Source organism: Anser cygnoides, chromosome 6, assembly GCF_040182565.1.
Source record: "Anser cygnoides isolate HZ-2024a breed goose chromosome 6, Taihu_goose_T2T_genome, whole genome shotgun sequence".
Taxonomy (NCBI): Eukaryota; Metazoa; Chordata; class Aves; order Anseriformes; family Anatidae; genus Anser; species Anser cygnoides.
In genome coordinates this window covers 25,109,096-25,132,177 of record NC_089878.1, presented here as the reverse complement: position 1 = coordinate 25,132,177, position 23,082 = coordinate 25,109,096, and the positions used below count along the sequence as shown (strand labels likewise).

General features: G+C 36.4%; 1 protein-coding gene across 1 annotated transcript in view; it reads right to left on the bottom strand.

Annotated features, from left to right (window-relative positions):
• The window catches only part of LY75 (lymphocyte antigen 75), a 47,398-nt gene that overhangs the window by 10,501 nt on the left and 13,815 nt on the right, over positions 1–23,082 (bottom strand). The window contains exons 13-26 of the mRNA XM_048072275.2: positions 21,847–21,989; positions 15,905–15,986; positions 15,249–15,320; positions 13,731–13,854; positions 12,610–12,645; positions 12,165–12,340; positions 11,084–11,148; positions 9,739–9,815; positions 8,545–8,681; positions 7,509–7,614; positions 6,139–6,299; positions 5,302–5,431; positions 2,437–2,669; positions 450–618 (exon numbers count right to left, since the gene is read on the bottom strand). Coding sequence (XP_047928232.1) covers positions 450–618; positions 2,437–2,669; positions 5,302–5,431; positions 6,139–6,299; positions 7,509–7,614; positions 8,545–8,681; positions 9,739–9,815; positions 11,084–11,148; positions 12,165–12,340; positions 12,610–12,645; positions 13,731–13,854; positions 15,249–15,320; positions 15,905–15,986; positions 21,847–21,989 — 1,711 coding nt within the window. The remainder of the gene's footprint in view (positions 1–449; positions 619–2,436; positions 2,670–5,301; positions 5,432–6,138; positions 6,300–7,508; positions 7,615–8,544; positions 8,682–9,738; positions 9,816–11,083; positions 11,149–12,164; positions 12,341–12,609; positions 12,646–13,730; positions 13,855–15,248; positions 15,321–15,904; positions 15,987–21,846; positions 21,990–23,082) is intronic.

The following is a 23,082-nucleotide window of genomic DNA, read 5'->3' as shown; positions in this document are numbered from 1 at the left end:
AAGATGACTTTAATTTGCACCTTTCAATTCAGTGTCTGCCTGCTGTCTTTCTCCTCCATATAGTCAGGTATCTCTTACCCTTTTTAGACTTGAATGACTGAAGAGGTCTCAATATTAAGATGTTTATAGTACAGAGGTAGCTCAGTCATCTTCCGCATGCAAGTGGGAGAGATTAGTATGCAATGGTATTAAAGTAACAGTACAAAGGCAGAATCAGTTGACAGTATAAAGGGTATAGTCTATCCCAAAGCACTTACGCTGAGTTCGTTTCTATGTAGCCTGTGGATTAAGAGCAACAGGTGCACACTACCCTATTTTAAACAAGCTAGTCTGAGGGAATGTAATTAAAAAAAAAAGTTTTAATTTTGAAGTTACAATCTGAAATTTTCAACTATGCTTCACCATAAAAAAAAATGCATCTTTTTGAAGTATTTTGCTCGCATACATACTTTCTGATGAGTAGCAAATAACACCTCGGTTTTCAGAGGAACAGTCAGAAGTTTTCCAGAAGCCATCAATATCCAAAAACACACATTCTTCACTTGTTTCTTCATCATCTTCAGACCAGCGACTAAAACTAACGTGTTTCCCATCCAACCAGCCGTAATGTTTTCCACCCTAGCATTGTGCAAATAAAATGGATCAGCTTACGTAGTAAATAAATATATATATATATATATATATAAAATACGCATATATAAGGTACAGAAAACAAGATAACACATTTACATTGGCCAGAAAGTGCTAAACAGATGGCATTCACAGTGTCTCTCTCTGGTGTGAACTGTTAAATGTTCCGCTACTCTTTCATTTTGATCTGTTCACAATATGACAAGCTTTGTTATTTTAAGTTTTGCAATTGCAAGAATATGAAACGGCTGAAGTGGATGACAAATTATCAAATGTTGATGTTTAACTTCTATGCTTATGGAGGAAGGCCAGGCAATGAGATGTCCAAATTACGTCATTTGCACTTGTAAATCAATGGCAGGTCTAATTATCTGGTCTTGGAAAACTGATAATATCTGAAAACAGAGTTTCTTCACAGAGAGTTGAAAGTAATCTATCAAGTATTTAACTAATTTAATAAATAAGATGTGTTTCTGCCCTGGAGGATGCAGGAGGAATAAGAAAAAGTCCACATGCAACAACAACCATGGTACCCTTTAAGAATCTTGCATTTTTAAAGTTTTCCTCAGGAAATCTCCTTGACTCATTGTAATTTAACATATTTTGTATCTTTCTTTTGTGTGTAGGATTCCAGCACTGGATTAACAAGTTTTGGTGATTGATTTCATTAGAATTTCCTTTCATGTGACTTTTTAATTGTGCCCGAACAACCAAGCGTTCCAATATAGAAATGCTAGTGTATGTCTGAGCTGTATGCAGTAAAATGATTCCTTTGATCTTCACATACAGATTAAGATTCAAAAGAGGAGGGAAAAAAAGGTTGTTCTGGTCTCTTCATCTTCATTAAGATTAAATGCCTATTTCATTTTAAATAATATTCTCCATAAAGTATACCATGAAATTTCTATTTTGTTTCCTGCTTTGCCTTGAATACTCAGTAGCCAATTACTGACATAGGAAGATCCTAACACCATAGATGCCAAGTGAGCACCAACCTTTGCAGGTAAGGCTTTTTTCAAACCAGTTTTAACTTTTTTCTTGCAATTATCAAGACTCGTGTTCAGCAAAAAGATAAACCCTGCAAGCAAGCCCAGACCTGTTCATTAACAGCTAAGAGTGCTTTCAATCCACACTGAAGATCACTAGGAGGTCCTCTGGCTAATAAAGGCAAAACAATAAAGCAGTACCTCCTGCACTGACTTTTCCAGAGAATTTAAAAACAAACAAACAAACACAGCCACAGAAGAGAAGAAAAAAACCCTAATGCATCTCAGGGATGTCTCCCTCAAATTCAAAACAGAAGTACAAATAACATGAAGTAACAGCACAGTTTAAGTTAAACTTCACAAATGTATCTCCAGAAGTGTTCAGTTATTCATTCTGGTTTTCATTTGTCACTTCTAGTTTCTCCCTTTTAAAACAGATTTGAGTTAACTTTTTACAGTGGTACTGTAAGCGGTGCTGATGATACTAAAAGCCAATTATTCGTTCATTAACAAAAGAGGCAAAAAGTAACACAGTGACCTGTGTTGATGCTACCCTACAATATGTCCCTTCTTCCTATAATCTTTTAAAACAATTGTCTCCTCTTCATCAATCCATTCAGTGGAGTCCAACAACTGACTATGTAACTCAGAGAGCAGAAAGATTTAGAACGTTAATCTTGAGACCCTCCGGATGATTATCACTAAATGAAAAATTACCCCAGGAAATTAATATGTTACTGCATTTTTTAATCCCAGTTTCTATTTCATACAACTCTAAACATTACTTTAAGCTACAGTCTGAATGGAAAATAAAACTTACATCTCTGCTGAAGAGCCCAATCCACAGGGGGTGATTATGAAGGGCAGCCTGAACAGCGAGAAAAGCCTGCTGGAACTGATCTGTGATGCTAACCAGCTGCATCTTGCGATTTATGCATGCAGCCATTGCATCATCCCAGGACAAATTCTTCAGAATTACTTCATATTGAACATTTTGATAGGTGAACCTTTCATTAAGGACTTGCTCTGTCTGATTATCAGCAGCTCCTATGCCTAAATAAGAAAACCAGTTATTAGATGGTTAAACAATGGAATACATTCTAAACTCCCAATTTCTCTGTAATAAACAGAAAAAAAACCTGTTTGTATTCCCTCAGAAAAAAATATCAGAAATACTTTCTTAGGAAGTAGATTATGCTAATGATTTTAGTTAGGAACAAATATCTTTTACACTTTAGACAGAAAATATATAAAAGCAAAAAATGCAGGAAGGGCTATTTTCAGCCACTCTATTTTTATCTCTCTCTCTTAACTTGGCTTCACACATTTTTTGTACCTGCTATTTTTATTTAACTGCTAAATAATGTTTATTTTTATTTATTTTTTTATTTTATTTTATTCATTTTATATTTTTTTTTTTTTTATATTATATATAATGTTTTTATTTTATTTTTTATATTATATATTTTATTTATTTATTTATTTTTATTTATTATCTTTCATTTATTGAAGAAAAAACATACTCCATAGCTTCAATTAGATACAGCAGTGGGAGAAAATGACTGCTCTCTGCTGCAAGATAGCAACTGCTATACTTGATTCATTTATCTCTGTGGAGCCTGTGGATTTACGCTTATGCAAATCCAATGGGCCATAAAACTTGTCTATACAGATCTCACAGTGTACAGCACAGTCCCAGAGTTCCTTTCTGCCATCCACATGTATATTGGGAATTGATTTTGTTTCCACATGCACTTAGTTAATTATAGAAAATCCACGTTGAATAGGGAGGGGTGTAATTTACCGTTTGTGTTCTTAGCACTGAGTCTTGCCACAGTTATCAGCATCATTCTGAAGGCAGATAGCTCAGTGATGCGTTGCAATTGCAGTTAATAAAATATGCAAACATTCCCATGGGTGGTAAATTAAAGCATGCAAAGCTAGTAACGCCCCAGAATTTATACATAATAAATAAATACATTTTTCCCCAAAAAAGGCAGAAGAAACTTGACATGGAAGCATAAAAGGGCTCACTGAGAGAGGAAAAAACACTATAAATAATAATGTAAAAATGGCTAATTGGTTGGCTGACAGAGCCATTTTTCAAAACACAGGAACAGAGAAAAATAATATACAACTGGTATTTATGCACTATATTTCCAACTTTCAGTAGACCATAAAAGCGACAAGGCTGAAATGGACTGTTTGAATTAAGTTGCTTATGTCTGCTGCCAAGTGCTTTCACTTAATATACAGCTAGTAAAAAAGAACCATTGAACCAGAAGAATCACCACATATCAAGGAGTACCAAACTGGAAACAAGTTAGTAAGGAAAGTGTTCATTTCTGAGAGAGAAAAGAAGAAATTACTGATGATGAATGTCTCAAGAAGTTGTGCAAATCACAATCATATCAAGATTTCTTAGGAATCTGAGTTGTCTTTTTCCCTAGGATAAAGCTGAAGGCAACTTGGACAGGTCTCATAGCTATCCCTGCAACCTTCTGAGGTCCTTTTCCACACAAATTACCTTAAGACCCATATCACCAATGACCGGGACACATACTCTTGACAGTCCCTAACCCTTTCTCGTTACATCTTCTGCAGTTCTGGCTAGGAGGAAATGCTTACTATTCCAGTTAACCCAGACTGATAATACACCGATCTACGCAGATCAACTTTCTATTAATAAAAATCTAATTTAATTTTTTTTTTAATGACTACATCTCTCCCAGCTAAACTTCAAATTTTGACACTTGGAATTTCCAAAATATTTGGCACTGGAATAAAGAATATTTTTATGTTAAATAAGGGGGATAAGCTTGCTTTGCCTATTTGAAAAAGACGAAAAAGAAGGTGAATATTTTCTTGTGTGTTTATTTTACACAGCTTTTTTTTTTCTAAGAAGACAGCAAGTTAGTTACTTAAGAGGATTAATTACATAGAAGTACATACTCAAAAGTGGGTATGCTGAATATTAGCCCATAGCAGTAATTAAATGCAAGAGTAGGTATATTTGTTTGATCTAGTTCCAGTAATTTGTGCCGAGCAACCTACATGGCTGTATCGGAATATTATTTTTAGTTCAGATTAAGAAACCCTACTCATGCCAATAAATCTATGAAGCTAGGGAAAGCCACATCACTGCAAATTATCACTCTTCATGTATGCCCTCAAGGTTTGCTCTGGGGAGACCAATTTCAACTTCAAGAGCACATGATACCTCATATTCTGGTAGTGCTAAAAGCACAGGAGATGTTTAAGTATGGTGAAAATATTGTGAGATTCCTCCCCAGGACTTCCATCTTCCAGTTCCAAGGGGGAAGGAGGAGTCACTTGTTCTAGCCCTTGATGTACACGACATCTATATCCCCAGAATGTTAAAGCTCCTATATGCCGAAGCATGGTTCCAGTGAAACCATGCAGTCAGAATCTCTCAGGAAAACAGATACCTTCTGAAGGGGTCTATGAAAAACAAAAGGGAAAATTCTGAATAGCTGATAAAATTTGTCCCACGTCATTGCCCTTTCACACTATGCTTTTCCAAAATGTACCTGCTTGGTGTCTACAAGAATCTTGTTCTTCAAGTGCAATGATTTACATGTATTAAGAGATCTACTGGCATACGCATCTCAACAGCAAACTCTGGCTCTAATTTATTTAAATTATTTTGACTCTTCAGACTTACCTGTAGGCCGCTGGCATATACCCAAGAAATGCCTGTCAGCGCAAGCAGTGAAATTCCATGTTCCAACATACTGAGACTTGGGATCATTGAGGATTACACCACATTGATTGTTAAATTCTTCATCAAAAAGCTGAAAATCATAGATGTCACACAAATATAAGGTATAAACATACTTGTGTAGAGAAAGTGAAAAAAACATGAGGCTAGGAGAACTTGATCTGTCTGAACTTGTTTTAAGAAGTTTCAAAGGAGTGGTGCAATACAGCTTGCCTATTTTACAAACACTACCAGGTGCTTAGACTCAAAAAGAATTCATAAGCTAAATACGGGGGAAGAACATTAAATGAAAAAAACTAACACTTAAAATAAATCTTGTTCGTGGGTGTGATTCCATTATATTTATTATGCTTTGCCTTGGTAGAGCAGCATGCTAAATACCGATGTATGATGGTTTACAGATGCTAAGTATAACTGAACTAATAATTATTGATGGCATCTTTTTGATGACTGTTTGTATGTAGTTTTTTAATTGCAGATAGCAATTACAGAAGAGTCATTAAATAGTTGGGTTTTTTTTGTATTTTTTTTCCTTCACCTTTCAGCGTTTCATATATCAGTTCAGAAGACATCATACAAACAAAGGTCCAAATAAACAGAATTCCATTACTGTCAGTCACCTTGTCTGCCAATTAAAATCACCACTTGAGGGATCTGGTCTGCTTTTTGTTGTTTTTGTTTTTAATCTTTTTTTTCCCCTTTTCTTTTGATACAATCGGTATTCCAACTTTCATTTTTCACTAGTCAAGAGAAGTTTAATAGTCAGAAGTCCGAACTTACATCCAGAGGAATTTTCCTTAGTCTTCCTGTCAGGAGTGGGTGAAAATTACTATACAACAGTTTACTCCCATCTATCCATTTGTTTTCTCTTGTGCTGAACAAGAACTGCAAGCCAATCCAAATATCTTTTGGCATTTCAGGAAGCAAGGATGTTATAAAATCTGTTGGACAAAACAGTAAACATGTACACATTGTGGTTCAGACAACAGCAAACACCTGAAAAAACACTTTGCATAAATAAGATACTGCAACCTCCATTTTTATCAGCTTCATTTTCCTAGTCCTTTAAGGTTCTCTAATGCTCATCATTGCCTTCTTTCATAATCAACCCAGAAGGTGTTATCTTTTATCTGAACAGAACAGTCTATTGGTATTTGTCCTCCAAATTTTCAGCTGAGGAGCAAGGAGTATAACTTGTTTTTGCCTTCAGTGCTTTGTACCCTTGCACTTACACAAATTTCAGAAGCTGCTTTTCCACAAGTCTGCATGATCTTCTATTGTCTCCCTGCAGAGAGAACACAAGAGTTCTCCTTCCCTCTCCAAAGTGATGAAGGAAGTCATAGCTCCCATCTTTCTCTCCTACTGACATACCTCATAAGGCAGAACCATTTCTTAGATTCTAGCAGAGTTTACCCACCCCATCATCAGAGGAAGAAAGACTGGACAAAGGAAGAGAGGATTAGATGGAAAAAAAATCCAGCCAAGGAAATCTTAAACCAGAGCCCTCTTACCAAGCATTCTGGAATGAAACAATGGCCTTCAGTGAACCCCCCCAGGCAACAAAGGCATTCACTCAGCTTATCTAGATCAGGAAGACAAACTGAAGCTATGTAATTAGCTACTGCTGACATGTCTTAACTACTGGCCACATGTGAGCCTCAGCCTATTTTCTAAGCTATACAAATCCATGGGAGATTTACATGTCAGAACTAGCCACTCTCCTAACACCAATGGGACCAGCCCACAGAAAAAGGCAAGCTCCTTTAAGATCGCACCTTTTTTTCCGTGTGTGTGGACTTCACTACTGGGGGGAGGAATGGCAGGGGACAAATAAAAACTGTGGTCTTCACAGTACAAAGTCTACAGTCTCAGTAGTTTTTAAACAGGCAAAGCAAAAGATGGAAAATTTTCATTCAGCAGTGACCCTTCTCTCCTTGATCTTTATTTATTTATTTATTACTGACAGAATTTCCACGTTTCTAGCAGCACAAACAACAACAGACAACACATTTTTAACCAGTCTTAGATTTTTAGAATGCTCCTGGTATGCCTGTAGATAAGCAAGTGATTTTATGCTCTAGTTCTTAGGCAGACCTATATTGAGTTTGGAAGAGAAGCTGCACACTAGAAGTGCCCCCAGTTCACCATACCTTGCTCAGCTTGATTTGAGATAGATGGAAGTGAACCTCCAAAAGTTATACATTTTTCATTAGCTGCATTAAATGTTAAATATTCAGATTTCATCTTTCGAAAACACTGCAAAATAAACATAAGAAAAGATTTTTTTCATACCTAAGAAGAAACTCATAAGAAAATGTTTCTAAATCAGCCTTAAAATCTCACTTCATTTCCTGTAATAAAATGTAATTATTTTTCTCAAAAAGTATGGGAACCATTACTAGCAAGTAGAATAGATAAATACAAAAATGATTAATAATCTCCCTGAGTAGCTCCTCATTCACAGCAGAGGATTAGAATTCAATAACTTTTAATCAGCTCTATCAGGATCATGTACTGTTTTAAGAATGAATTCACACGTGTTAACTAAAGTCAGACTGGGATGGGCCAAGAACCTTTTACTGTAACACATTATCTTTTGCAAGAAACTACATAGGGACTCAAAAGCTATATTCTGCAATGACGAAGTAAATTTGCAAGTCTTGGCACAATGCAATGTGCAGATTTGATGCACACTCCTTCTTATGTACAGGAAACAGCAACAGGTCACATACGAGGAATCAGTCTAAGATTTCAAATGACTACCTTGAAACGTAGTACTGAAATTCACTATAGTATGGCTTTTGATTTCTGTTTAAAAATTTCCTCTAATTCCTAAGCAAGTTAAATCCTTAAGGTGACTTGGGAAGCAGAAATCTCATCCTTCCCTTTCTAATACTTCTTTTCCTTCAAATTAGATTAGATAATAAAAACAAAGTTCTTGGACCTAAGTGTATGGTGAGGGGAAAATGAAAATCCTGAAGATTACTGCATTGAAATTTGAAAGCCATCAAAAAAGGACAGAGAAGTAGAGGAGGTGATTTTAATCACTGTATGTAGTTTTCAAAAGCCACCTCCCAGTTCATTCCTGAACACACTGGATACTTCCTTGCCTCTTTCAGCAGGACACTCCAGCTTACTAGACAATGAAAACTAAGTAATGATAATTGATCTGTGTTTTTTCTGTACCTTATTCCGAAACCGAAGCCAATCCTTAGGGCAACCTCCTGTGACTGGGCGGTAACTGGGATCATGTTTCTCCAGTAAGGAGGCATTATTTTTCTCACAAATGAAGGGCAGTTTCATATTACAGTTAACTGGGTAGTCTGCAAAAATATAAGTTTTAAAAAACAGTTATGATAATTTCTGTCATGCTCTAATTGCCACACATATTTTGACATGATGAAACGTGAAGCAAAGTCCTTTTTAGCGCAACTATAGGGAAGTATGATCCAACATAAAGCTTTAAATGTAACAGGAGAGCAAGAGACAAATGTAAGTGATTTATATCAGAGAATAATATATCATTCCTAAAGATACAGATTCTGATCTCTTACTTCCAGTAGCAACACTTAACATAAGTAGAAGTAACTTAACAGACAAAAGATGAAATTAAAAGATTTTGAATATGAAGACATTTTCTAGCATAGAGGGTGTGTAATCTAAAGTCCACTAAAGCCAAAAGAAATTCTGAGTCTGCCCTGTACTATTTTACATGATTCCAGAATTAACTGGACTGTCTTCCTAGTAAAGTTGAATTTTTGGCTAATAGGGATGAAAACAGGTCAGCAGCGTACAACAGAATAACAGGGGAAATGTGCTTTAAAGTGGAAATGATAATAGACATATTTAGTCTCTAGAGGTTACAAAATTTTCTCAATGTAAAGCAATGTTGAAAAAAGAAAAAGAAGAAGCCTCAAGTACCACCAGATAGCATTTACATTACTTTGTGTACCTTTTCCAGTATGACTCCACTACTTAATAAAATTTACATCTCCAGCTGCATATTCAGTTGCAGGTGTTCAGTCAAACTACTCTAACACCACTCTTAATTTCCAGAACTCAGAATATGTTGCATACACACAAAAAAGACCAGAGAAACAGATTTCACGTAAATTAATTTATGTCACAGAAGGAGTGACAATCAATCGTAAAAAAAATTGTCATATGAATTCAGGCTTGCCTCTGGACATCAAGAAATATTATAATGGCTTCTACTATAAAGAAACAAATTATTCGAAATTGAATCAGATAATCATCAAGAAGCCATTCACTTCTAACTCAGTATCAGTGTGCATTCAAGTATCAGAGTTTTGGCAGAACACTTGTTTTTTTTAAACATAATAATGACAGACAGGGGGGAAAAATTGAAAACAACCATACCTCTGTACCAGTTCTTTCTAGAAACATACCAGCAATCCCTCAGGAATCGATCATGGAAGCGTGGAAATAACTGTAAACTGGATACAAACATTTCAGAGTCAATCTCCAATCCAGTGTGATCTTCAGGTGGAAACTCTGATATCAACAGAGCCAGTACATACAAAAATTTGGGCTGGTAATTGTTTCTAGGAGATGCCCTACAACACTGGAAAGGACAGAGGGGGAGAAACTAGACTAGGAACAAACATGTGGTACGTTCAAAAGTTATATACCATGCCCAAATCAACTGTGTTAAGGAGATGTGCACTACAAGGGTAAATTATCCATCGCATGCTGCAATTGCTAGCACACTGAAGACAAGCGAGGATAACGGTCAACAGCCCACGTTTATCCGTTCTAAAATATTTTTGAAGTAGTATATCACTACAGTATTTTGGCAAATTAAGATTTTTGCTTATAAGAAGCTCATGATTGTTTGCTGAAGCCACAGACAGCACAATGCAAGGTTTGCTGTGAAGCATCCCAGCTCTACAGGAGTACAGTAGTAGCTCTCCAAGACTTCCACATTACCTAACTGGGAGAAAGATGTCAAACTGATTTCACATTTCCTGTTCTCAGATATTCTCACCTATCCTCAAAACCAACAGAGATTTCTTTTTCAGAATCTCTTTTTCAGTTCCCCAATTATTAACAAGAAAAAACTGGGCCTAAAATCCAATAAAATTATTTTAAAGATCAATTGAATTCATTAGCTATTAGGGCCCTGTACATTAATGATTCACATGACAAGACTAAGATGTCAAAGCCCAACAACCTGAAATCTATAGGACTGGAGAAACTTAGAAGAATTGGATTAAGAATTAAGTTGTTTCTTTTCATCCAAGTCTGTACTATTAATTTACACACATACAGTTATGTGTAAATTGTTGATGCTTTGTAACGGGAACAGAACTAAGGCATTGGCAACTCATTAGAATATTTCAACAATATTTTGAAATATACTTACTTTTTAAGTATATATACACATACTGTGCTAACTATGACTTGCTTTGAGCACCACATAGTTCTCTTACTCTCTCTGCCCTAGGTACTCTGTTGACTGTGCTTAGCATTGCAGGAGTAGGTGCAGGTACATGTAAGCAGATGTGGAGAACAGTGTTCGCTGAACAGCGCTGTAGTGTTTCCTAGCTTAGTTCAAATTTATCTTACTTCTTCAGGATGATACAGAAGAAGTGACCTTTTACAAATTTGGGGATAAAACATTTTCCTTTAGAAACTGTTCTACTTAACTATATGCCTAAAAATGGCATGAAAAAAGTTTACAGTAATGGATTATTCTACATACGGTGAATGATAGCTGTAGCCATAATCAATAAACTTCAGCCACCACTTTTGTTCACTGTTTGATAACTGTGGGAAAAAAAGAACAAAATGGTATTTTACAATCCATAGAGACAGATCTTCAGACTCCACCATTAATAAATCAATGACAAAATTAATCTGATTTAAAATGATTTTTTTTAAATAGTGCAGATTTACAATTATTCAAGAATAGGAAAAGATACAATTCAAGACGCATATGCCAGATAAACAGACCCCTGCATCTAATATAAGAAAAGACACTTTCCACTCTGTTGGATAAAGCTATAAGAAATCTTGCATCAGTTTCATAAGTGCATCATGCTACATGCATTATTCCTTCAAAATTCATAGCAGCAACACTACCAGACAACCAGAACATTGCTGCAAGTTGTCCAAAGCTGATGTGGTTCCACAGAATATCTAAGGACCTTCCTCAGAATAATCTCGTTCCTCCAGTAGACAGCTCAGCAATTAATAGTTTGTAAAAAGGCTAGAGATTTTGCAGGTTATATTCTCAATTTCTCCTACTTTGTCATTTCTCCTTCCAGATAATTTCTTCTTCTCAGGAAAAATTTCATTAAGAGACTTTGCAAACTGCTAATTTCACATTTTTATAAGATTCCTTAGAAGACCGCACTCATGTTATGAACACCACAAACTCCTTCCACAGTAAAAGCTATCACGCTATCATGCATTTTTAATTTAATTCTCTCCTTAGGTAAAAATTGCATGCTACCCCATGCATAAAATTAACAGCTGGGGCAATTGTTAGTCAAGTATTTGCAGAAAACATGAAGCTTATTTGATGGTCCTGTTAAGGCATTTTCTATCCATTCGGAGATTTTTTTTTCCAATTGTTGAGGCTATTTTTACATTTAAATATTCTTTTACAAGACTGATGTTGTATTCTCTTTCAACTCGTATTTTGGTTTTAAAAACAATTAAAAACTATTCAGGCCAATGGGATGAAGAAAGAAAATAAGGACTAACATTTTCTTATATTGGAAAAACTGGCAATGATATTTCCCTGTAGTGAAAAGTATCTGTTAGATAAACTTCCTTACCTTTTCTATTTGAGATAGTATTGTCCTGAGTTTTGGGTAAGACTCCACAGAGGCTAGATCGCTATCATTTTTTTGACAGTAGGAAATAGCTTCTTGGAAGCTCAGGTTTTTATCTGGTACAAACCATAGCTCCGCACCATCAACAACAAGTGGGGCCCCATGAATTCCAATTTCATCTATACAGAAGAAGTATCACATGCATAAGAAATCAATTCTGAAAAACTCTTTCTTTTTCTGAATGTAATGAGAAATTTCAATTTAACACTGGAAAAAAAACAACACTCATTCTTGCATTTGGATCTCTCTCAGAATCAAATCCTATCAGTCGTGACCTTTGCTGTCACCAAAAAGATATTACAGTAGTAATATTACAAAACTAATAAAAGATATACAGTAGTAACAACTATATATAAAAAGTGTTAGAATACACAAAAAGTCCATTTACCTGGTACATACCACTCAGGTGTCTTTGGAGTGCTACCTGTTCAGAGGAAAAAAAGAACAGTCACTTCAAGTTCATCCTATAATAAGACTGTGGTCACAAATAATGGAAATGATAGGTTATACTCATGCTTTTGGGTATGCATGATGGGGGGCAGAGGAGGAAGGTGAAAAATCATACATAGATAAAATAGTCTAAAACAAGCTGATTCAAAACTAATGGGTGTTTTCCATACCTCTGTCTTAAATACCTGTGCTTTTTATTTTTGTTTGTTTCCCTCTAAAAGAATACAAGCAAAATAATATTTTATCTACCCATTTCCCCCCAGGACAGGAAAGTCTCATGCCCTGAAAAGCCTTTCAATGAATAACTAAAACACAAAAGCCTACTGGATTACAGCATGTCTCATACTGCAGGAAAAAAGCTGGATCTGTGCAGAGATGCCATGCCATTCTTTTGCATTCCCACCTCTCTGTCTCACTACTACGAGGAGCTAGTACACTAACTTTATAGTACACTAACTACCAGAAGAACAAGCAAGAGGCTCATTCACCTAAAGCAGAAGCAGACTGTATACCCAATACGCCTACAGTCATTTAGTTACAAATATCACTTGGTTTATATCACCTCACCTACTGAGAAACCACTTCTTACTTCATGGGAAAAGGAAGAATACGGAAGCAGTGATACTGCATCCTCCTCCTCATGGTCATTTTTTGATAAATCTTTGAATACTCTGGGTGCATGTCAGTTTGTATATCACATAAGCAAGGCATCTCAAGTACTGACTTCTAATGGTCCACAGAGAAAAAAAAAAAAACATTGGTTGCAAAGTTTCTGCTATTGGGCAATAATGACAGCTCAGTGGCAGATACCTTCTTTTCACTACTGAAACACAAAGAATACCAAGAAAAATGATGAATTTCTGAAGTTTATAACCCTAGTTCTTGGTCATATTTCTTTGCTGCCTGTTTCATATCTTCCAATTTGACAATGAGCAATATTTCAAATATGCTTACCTCCTCTCAGCTAGTTAGATGTATTTCATAAAAGCTGTTAACACAAAGGAACTAAAAACCCATCACTAAACTCTTTTATGTGAAATGTGTGTAAATGCAGTTTACCTTTTGTGATCTGGCAGACCCATTCCAGTTTAGCTTCACAATCAAAAGGCTTGACATAAAATTCTAGATCTCTGCCCTCATGGAAATAAAATCTCCAAAATGATCGCCGTGAAAATTGAAAGGTCTGTATAAAAGCAGGAACAGAGAAATCAGTTAAAAGAATATGGGCCTCTGTAATGTGAAATGAAACTGTATTAAATATCTTTGACAAAATCAGTATGTGTTATTGTGGCATCAGCCCCATACATCTTGAAAAAATGAACAGATACCACTGTAACTCTTTAAACTATAATTCTCCATGCTAGCCAAGATTGTGAAGCAATTGTGTAAGGGGCTTAAGGTCATTCTAGGTATACAAGTCTATTCTTGCAATGTTGTTTCTTCACTATTTTGTAGCACACACAATCTCATCTGTGCTTATTATTGCATTATCTGTTGGAACTTCTTTCCCTGAAATAAATTTTCATTTCTCCTCAAAAGAAACACTCATCTGAATCCAGCATAGGAATAATCTTTCTTATCTAAGATTATTTCTTACAATCAGCTTTAAGATCTGACTTCACTCTGGCTGATCTCTCCAATAAAAAGAATTTTGTATCATTTAGTGAAGGAACACATGCCTAGACCTAGCAGGTAGGTAAGGGAGGTTGCTATATTCATGATGCTCTTCAGAGTGCTTTCCTCGCATCTGATGCTTCTATCAGCCTAATGTTAAAGATGACAGCTTCTCAGCCTGGGGTCACAAACACAAGAGAAGATATTGAGGAGTAATGGCTGTGAACAGAAGCAAGGGGATACAGCTATCCTTTCCTTCAATAAATCTGAAAAGCTGAATTGGTTCCATTTCGGTTGAAATGGAGAAAGGAGAGTATTAGAATTATCTTACAAAAACACTCAGGTAACACTTCAGAAAAGTTAAAGGCCATTTTACATCTCATGCCATCAAGACTGAAATAAGCAACGAAGAACATAATTCACTAGAGGCATGACATTTTGAATTAAAACCTGACACAGCAGTTACAGTCTATTTCACAAAGCAAACACAAGCATAAATACTCTATCCTGGCTACTGCATCCCTCTACTTTATGTTTCAACGATTTTCTTAATTTGCAGTTCAGAAAAACAAATCTAGATTTTAAAACTTACTTGTAGAGTTGTGGGTTTTTTTGTTTTGTTTTAGACTCCATGTTATGTTCTTAAGTGTCACTTATAACATTCAACAGATATGTAGCATGCCATTATGTAATAGAGAACTGTATTATCACTAAAATATTTTGTAGATCAGAAGTCTTATGACAGGTCATCATTAGCACAGCACTCAGTTTGTTAAAACCGCTTAAATAAGGGAAATGCAATACTAGCTGTACATTAATAAAGGGAACACTAGCAACTTTTTACTATACAAAGAAAACATCTCAGCAGTCAACTTAAATCCAATATATAGCTGGCAGGAATATTTTTTCCAAGTACTTTCATGTATAAATAAGCATGCTGTTATTAAAAAACTTGAAACTAACCTTTAAAGCTGCACAATCTCTTGTGTTATATTCATCTTCCAGAAAATCACGTGGCATAATAATACTAGTTACCTACAGGACAGACAGGATGAAAGAACAATTACTTCATGACTATTTTTGCTACAATAGTCCCCAAAGATAACCGTTTAAACTTGTGATCCCATTAAGTTTATCACTATTAAAATACATATTAAAAGGCAGTAAGTAGATCGAAGAGTTTTGAGTCTGTGTACCTGTTATTATAGAGGGAAAAATAAATAAAATATCTCACAATTTCAGACAAATATATCACTTGCAGTTAAGAAGTTATTTTTGGAGAAGCCTGCTCTATCAAGAAGATGAGCTCATACCCCTGCCCCCCCCCCCCCGCTTGCCATGGCATGAAGACATCCTGTTCTCTCCACCAGCTCTTAGATTTTTATTACTATATTTCCATTAAAGTATTTTAATGTGATAGAGACAGAGATCAGGTTAACCTTATTAAAGTTATGCTTTTAATTGGAAATCTGCCTGGATGGTAGCTCTTAAGTGCACAATCTTCTGATTACTCATCTGTTGAAAGATCTGCCATATCTTAATTAGAGGATTTATCAATTTATTTTCAATTCAGCCCAAGCTAAAACAAATGAGGACGTGACATTTCTTGGTTAACTTACGGGTTTATCATCACTCCATTGCCAGGTTCCCAAAGAATCTGGACTCCTCTTATTCATTCCAATCCATACCCATCTGTCATTACTGTAAATAAACAAAGTAAAATCTTAAGCCAAATATATGGTTCAGCACATTTAATAGAAAAACTGACCTAAGTCATTGCATCACTTAGGTTTGAGCAGCAGAGCCAAAAGTTTACTCCTGCAAATTGTAGCAGGTCAAAGAGGAAAATGGGCCTAGAGTCAAGGTCCTCTTCCGCACTTGTAATAGGATTTGTAGGTTAGTTTTCTACGTGGTCAGGGACAGAAGACTAAATTATGTAGTTCCTTCATTCACTGCATCAATTGTCTCTTGATATATTCTTCTTCCAGAATCACACACTGTATCTATTTGGCTTGCTTATCCTTGTCCATCTCCAGGTCACCTCTCATCAGCTCAAATACACTCTTCCTCAAACTACATGAAAACTTCTGCTTACACAAAGTAACTGACTTTGCATTTCCCTTACGCTTATCAGTGATACAAACAAAACACAGGTATGTATTTCAACTGTGCACCTTCATAAAAGAGGCCCGTAACATCACTGACCTCAACACTTGCTTAAAAGAAAGGTGATAGATATTTGCTCCACTGTACCGGATTACAGTCAGAACTGCATTTTTACTTTTACTTTTTTATTAGATTTTACTTTTGTTTTTCATAAGCAAGGGATTTATAAACTGAAAATTTCAGTTATGCTGCACGACACAAATTGATAAGAAAAAAAAAAAAAGGTGTTTACAACAGAAATACTTAAATTTGCAGTAACAACTTTAACCATACTCTTTACCACTGCTTATGAATCCAGGATACCATGACAAAATGAAGCATGTGTCAAACTGCAAGTTTAGTTTTGTACTGCAGCTTCTACTTTTGGAAGTATCAATTTGGTTCTAGCTACTGAAGTTTATGACAATTCACTCCAACCCACTACCCTGCCCAAGAAAAGTAATAGATGATATCACCTAACAGCAGCAGAGGAAAGACGCTAAGGTTTTTTTTTGTTTTGTTTTTAGAAATGATATCACAGCTGATGTGAAGTCCTACTGCAGTGCAGCAGTGAAGAAGGCCCACTCATCGACATGTTCTGACTGAGATAATGAAGCATCAATGCCATAGTACAGGGCTCCTGTAAAACTTTATCTGGAGCACTACTCCATCAATTCATGTTGCACCAAATACATAGAAGGATATTTGAGGCCACGCAGAATATTTGAGGCAATGAAAGTTTAGTTTATTTAAAAGAATTAAGGGTTTTCTTTTCTAGGCTTGAAAAACAAAGGGAAGAGATATAATTGTTCTTTACATTATATTAGGACACTAGGCCCATAGGAGGAAGAACCATCTGAGGAAAAAGGACATTGTGTCTGAAGGAACCACAGATCAGAAGTAAATTTAGACTCAACTGGAAATAGGTTTCTGACCAGAGGTCAGGGCTTGGAGAAGTCTCCCAAAAATGTAGTGATGACAAATTATCAGAGTGATTTTAAGATAGAACTTGGCAACTTTATGAACATAACTTTATTACGTGGAGGGATGGACTTAAATCCAGGCTTACCAGCACAAGAAATTTTAAGAAATCCCAGGACAACATGAAAAATTTCTTTGCTAAGATCGTGACCCTGCCTTCCCACACACATCACCATAAAGATGCTAAACTGAGCATGAAATGGCTGACACAGCAGCACCAAGAAAATAACTGAAACAGCCTGGGAGATCTCAAGGATGTGTTTCCTAGACCGTTAGTATCAAAGGGTGAAAAAAATAAAAAAAACAACAACAACAACAACATCACATTCCAACAGTGGGTTCATGACAACAGATCTGGAAGCTTGCCTTTAGGACTCATGCCCATGACAAACGACAGCACAGCCCAGACAGAGTACATAGGCAAAGCACATGAGAACCAGGAAGGGCAACAGCATTTTACTTGGTAGGCCTCCCATTAGGGGGAGGAAAAAAAAAAAGAAAAAGCAGCAGCCACCAGTAAATCTCACCCTTCCACACACCAGCATTAATTTCTGACATCAGTGTGATATTGTGATCACACTAGTGTGATCTTACCATACTGAACAGTCTTTAGTCTTTTAATATCACTAAAAAGCCTTTAAAGAGCCTGAATGTCCTACATCACTCCAGAGGGAAAACTGTAAGCCATTCACCAGCTGTCAAGCAGCTAAGTGGCTTTTGGCAATCTGCCTTTAGGATTTTGTTGTTCTGTGATTATTCTTTCCAGTTATGAATCAGACACTGCTTAACTCTCCCCTTCTGGTCGTCACCTACAGGCCTCATGCAGTTTAAGTAATTGATCATCACAGAGGAATATCCGCTAAAAAGAAAGTTTGAGACACTCATTTCAAAAGGATTTGCAGTAATAAACTGATGAGCTAGAGCAACTTTTTCCAAAGTCTTTTAACTTGTATAGGCTTTTATGTAATAAATAAATAAATATAAAAGGTGTGCTAGGTCAAGTCCAGCCTGTCTCCCAATTTCCAACTATTAATCTGCCAACAGAACAATGTTGCCCAGCTGATCAGGCATTTGCACATTAACATACATTTTTTCATCCTTTGGAATTGTTCAGACATGAAAATTAATAGTTCAGTAACTGCTATGCTATTCTTGATGACACTTAACCTTAAGTAATTACTTCTGATAGCCCTCCAAAATAATACTATCACTGCATTGCAAGAGTTCTATTAACCACGTAAGACAAGTATAAATTAAGACTCTTGCAACTGAGCTTGCAGCAAGGTATTTGCTTGTACTTCAGTTGTCCGTATCCTCACTGGAAAACATTTAAAATCTATCTTGTGGACTGCTATCAAAATAGATGTATCACTGCCAAAGTATTCTTTGAGTTACCTTCCTGGAACTGCATCTAAAGCCTAGGTTATCCTGAGTTGTAACCTAAAAAGTAAGTGCAATTAGTGCTTTATAACAGACTTCACATTGACTAACAATGAAAGACCCTAAACCCTGCAGTGTTTTTTCTCTCATACAGAAAAAAAATCATAAAAGGCAACATTGTGCACAAGTCAATAAATGCTGTTTAGATCAACGTGAATGTAATGTAAAACAGTACTTTTTCTACTGTCATATTCCAACTGCTGAAATAGAAGAAGGATTTTTTTTGTCCCTTACGTCAGCTCCAACACAAGATTAAGAGCCTAAGTGAGGTTACAGCCTAACTCTAGATAAGAGGTGAAATATAACAAACACGCATATATCTGGGCCAATGCCAGAATGGCGCAATTTAAAAGGACTGCTGCTTCTGATGGCGGTATGCATGAAGCCCATTTGATCGCTGCTCCTCCCTCCGTAACAGGCTACTGCCACTGACCAAATCTCCATCCTGCTAATCAGCCACTCCCTAGCGGAAGAGCAGAGAAGCTGTATTAACCCAATTACTACAGCTTGCATCTCATTTTTATTGTTGTTTTGGTCAGTGTGTTGAGAGTATGATCAGTCTTTTCTTGCAAACTCAAGTGTTCATGAGGATTTCTAGATGCAGTGCAATCATACAAGCAGTGCTGTGCATATAAAAGGCAACTGGTTTCTTTCCAGTAAGGTGTCCTCATTGAAATGTTATTTCTAACCAATCCAAGCTGTTACTCTCTTTGCATCCAATGTCGCTGCCACGTATAAGCTGCAAAATGCTCAGAAAAACAATCTTAGAAGAATGAAAGTAAGTTACCAGGATCTGTTCTGCCTGTACCGTGTCCCTTGAAGTTAAAATATGTTATCTCATATTTCTTTCAGACAGGAAGGCTGGCAGGAAAATTTTATTTTCCTTTCCAATGGCAATTGCCTGATTTGGCTGGAACAGTTCTAGTTCTTATTTGCCTCTAAGGTGGAATCTGAGTAAAGAACAAAATGGACTAGGCAAGCTGCCCTTTTCCTGGTGAACCAAACTGACTTTTGCTAACGTTTAAAAACAAACAGTTCTCAATGAGTCACCGGAGAACTGTGCAAGGGGAAAAAAAAAAAAAAAAAATGCCAAGGTGTGGTCCTTCACTGAGCCAAAATAACTGCACTGAATGAATACTTCAGGTCAGACTTTGCACTGAGTAAATGCAGGACAAACTGCACGCCAGTGAACTCTGGCAGCTAATCTCTCCTAACATTACCTTAGGATGATTTCTCCCAGTTACCTGAACTGTCTGTTGTTCTTGGTGAAGTAATTCACTTGTTTTCCTCTCTCCTTTATCAAATGAGCTTATTTTCAGACAAGCTACCCATCACTCTTGATCTCTAAAATGCTTCATATAATCACCACTTCTGAGTAATTAATTTGAAAGTATAACCAAATTAAACATCTCATTACATTGTCTAAACAAACATTATTTAAAATGCTTTATCAAGGCAATATCAAAACTATTGTATTTCTATTCAGGAAGTTCTGCAACGTTTCAAAAGAGGTTAATCCTGACAAAATACTGTGTTTTGGTTTATACTGGACACATGCAGTTACTGCAACTCTGACAAAGTCAACTTATTCTGGATTCAATATATTGCCCCATATTTACATAGTGGGCTCAATATATTGCCCCTTGTTTAAGCCCTGCTAAAATAATACTGAAGTACTGGGACCCTCCTTTCAGGGAGTTTCTGAAATATGGGAACTGCATAAGCATCATGTGTCAGATGGCTTTCTGGAATGACACAAGTTTTCAGCTTTAAACTCCTAACCAAAAAAAGGCCATTAACTATAATTAATACCAGAGATAGTCTTCAGGCTGAAATGTACTTCCAAATATTTGTAGGAATAGTAGGAAAATAAAACTAGTTAATTCTCTATTCATATTTGATAGTAAATTAGGCACACTAAAACAAAATCTGTAATTGCAAAACAGTGTACTAAGATCTATAGCTAAAAATAATCTCTGCACTGATTTTTATTTCAGGCACTTTAGTCACTTTAGCAAAGGAGTCACAAGTGGCTTTTAACAAACTAAGCCATCTATTTATAGACCATATGAGTTTGGTTTTGTCTTTTAGTAACACAAACATTAAATAATTTTCATGACTTGTGCACTTCTAAAAAAAGGTTCACTGGGTTTTCAAGAAGGCATCTCTTCAGTCATCAAATTTTAAAATTTAATCACAGCATTGTACACTGGCAGCTTCTAAAATAATCCTGATTTTGTTTGTTGATGAAATAAATTAGGATCACATAACTGGCAGCATTTGAGTTTAAGCTGGCAAAAGTTCTGAAAAACCAAGCTGCCAATCAAAAAAGCATATTACACAAGGATCTGACATCACACCAGTGCCTAATAAAGCTTTGCAGTGACAGTTCCTTTGAATAAATAAAAAGCCTTAGATTCATAAATTATGTAGCATTTCATTTGTTGATACCAGAAAACTCAACACACCCATCTAATGCCCATATAGTGTTAGTGCCGTTATGCCAAATGGGATCTCTGCCAACCAGATTGCTGGACACTACATTATTCACATTTTCAAAAAAAAATAGCACCCAATTTAGTCAAGAAGCATTTCATGAATAAAAATGAGACTTATTTGAAAAACTGAAATAATAACTCATCTTTAAAGAATGTATCAGTAAAGAATAGGAGCAACTACAATGCAGTTGTACCAAAATTCAGCATAAAGAAGGAAACAACACAGATTTAAATTTGAGCAATCGAAGATGCTCAAAGTAAATATCTCTTTTCTTGCATTCCCCCTAGCAATGTGAAACATTTGCCCAAGCTGTACTCCCGTGACATTTTCCAGGAAGGCAGTGACATGCCAGCAGTTCAAATGCCACATCTAGCTGTTTACTGTGGGAAACAGTGTACACTGTCTCATACTTGCCATTTGGGGTCAGCAGCAGCATTTACGATCTACACCCGTGTGTGACTGAAATCAAAATTGTAGTCCATGGCTGTTTTGTTACCTGATTATTCTTCTCAGGATAGAATGAAGTGCCTTGATTTCTTCTGTATTAGTAAAGCTAGGAAGGTGGCCTCCTAGTGCTTCACAGAACCTTTCCGCCTCTTCCCAAGTCCTGGTTCGCAGCACTCTTTCACTGTGGAAGAACTTCGCAACAACCAGCCATCAGAGTAGAAAATGACACAAGTGACAACATTTTTAAAACTCTGTTGCACTACTCAGATATGGACACCTCTTGCTGGAATGAATAACGCGTATCTCCATAGGGAGAGATCTTGATTTTAAACTTGACTTCTTAATTATTTTATTTGTTCCAGTTTGTTCAACGACAGCCAGACTTTGAAGTTTAGCTGACAAAATTTCTTTCAAATGCAACATATTCCATATGGCAGAATTTCTCTGTTTTTCTTTACCAGAAAGATTTTTAGAAAACAACACCCAACTCATTCCAAAACCGCAAGCCAAATTATGTTTTAAGCGATGGTGTTCTTTAAAACGTATGGTGAACTGCAAAACCCAGTTTCCACTGACACCAAGCCCATTTGGGTGCTAAAGGTGAAAAAAGTTCTTCAGCACCTTCTTTGCTACCTGCATGTGTCAGTTTCATACTTGGCTCATACACCTCAGCTAACATATTCACTTGATCCCCTTGACTTCAGTCCAAGCCAATTCCCGTCAGCAGGATCTCCCTGCACAGACATGCTGCACTTGGTCAACAAGAGTTTTGGAGAAACTGCCAGAGCCAGCTGTCACACCCCATCGGCTGAGCAGGGACAACTATGCTGCACATCAGCAAGACCCACACACTTGGGATCCTTGCCCACAGCCTTGTTATGCGAGTTGTGTTTCCCGACTTTGCTACATGAGCTGTGTACAGGACACAGCTCATTGCAGGCACTGGATCTAGAAATAATGAACATACAATCCAATAAACAGCCTCAGTTTTACCTTGATTAGATTCTTAACAGTAAGAAAAAAGTGCACTTCTAAATGCGAATTTATTTAAGCCATTCCAGCTAACAGCATGACTATTTACTTCCACTGTTTATTTCAAGAACAGTAAAATGCAACCAAGGCAGCGTTTTTTTGTTTTGTTTTGTTTTTTAAGAAGTTTGATATCCACATTCAAACCAGAAAAAAATCTCATCTTCCCCATCTGCGCCCTTAAGAGTACAAGGGAAGGAGATTCAGAGCACCTTCCTTTCTTATTCAGGTGTCTGTGTGCTGGATGATAGCAATC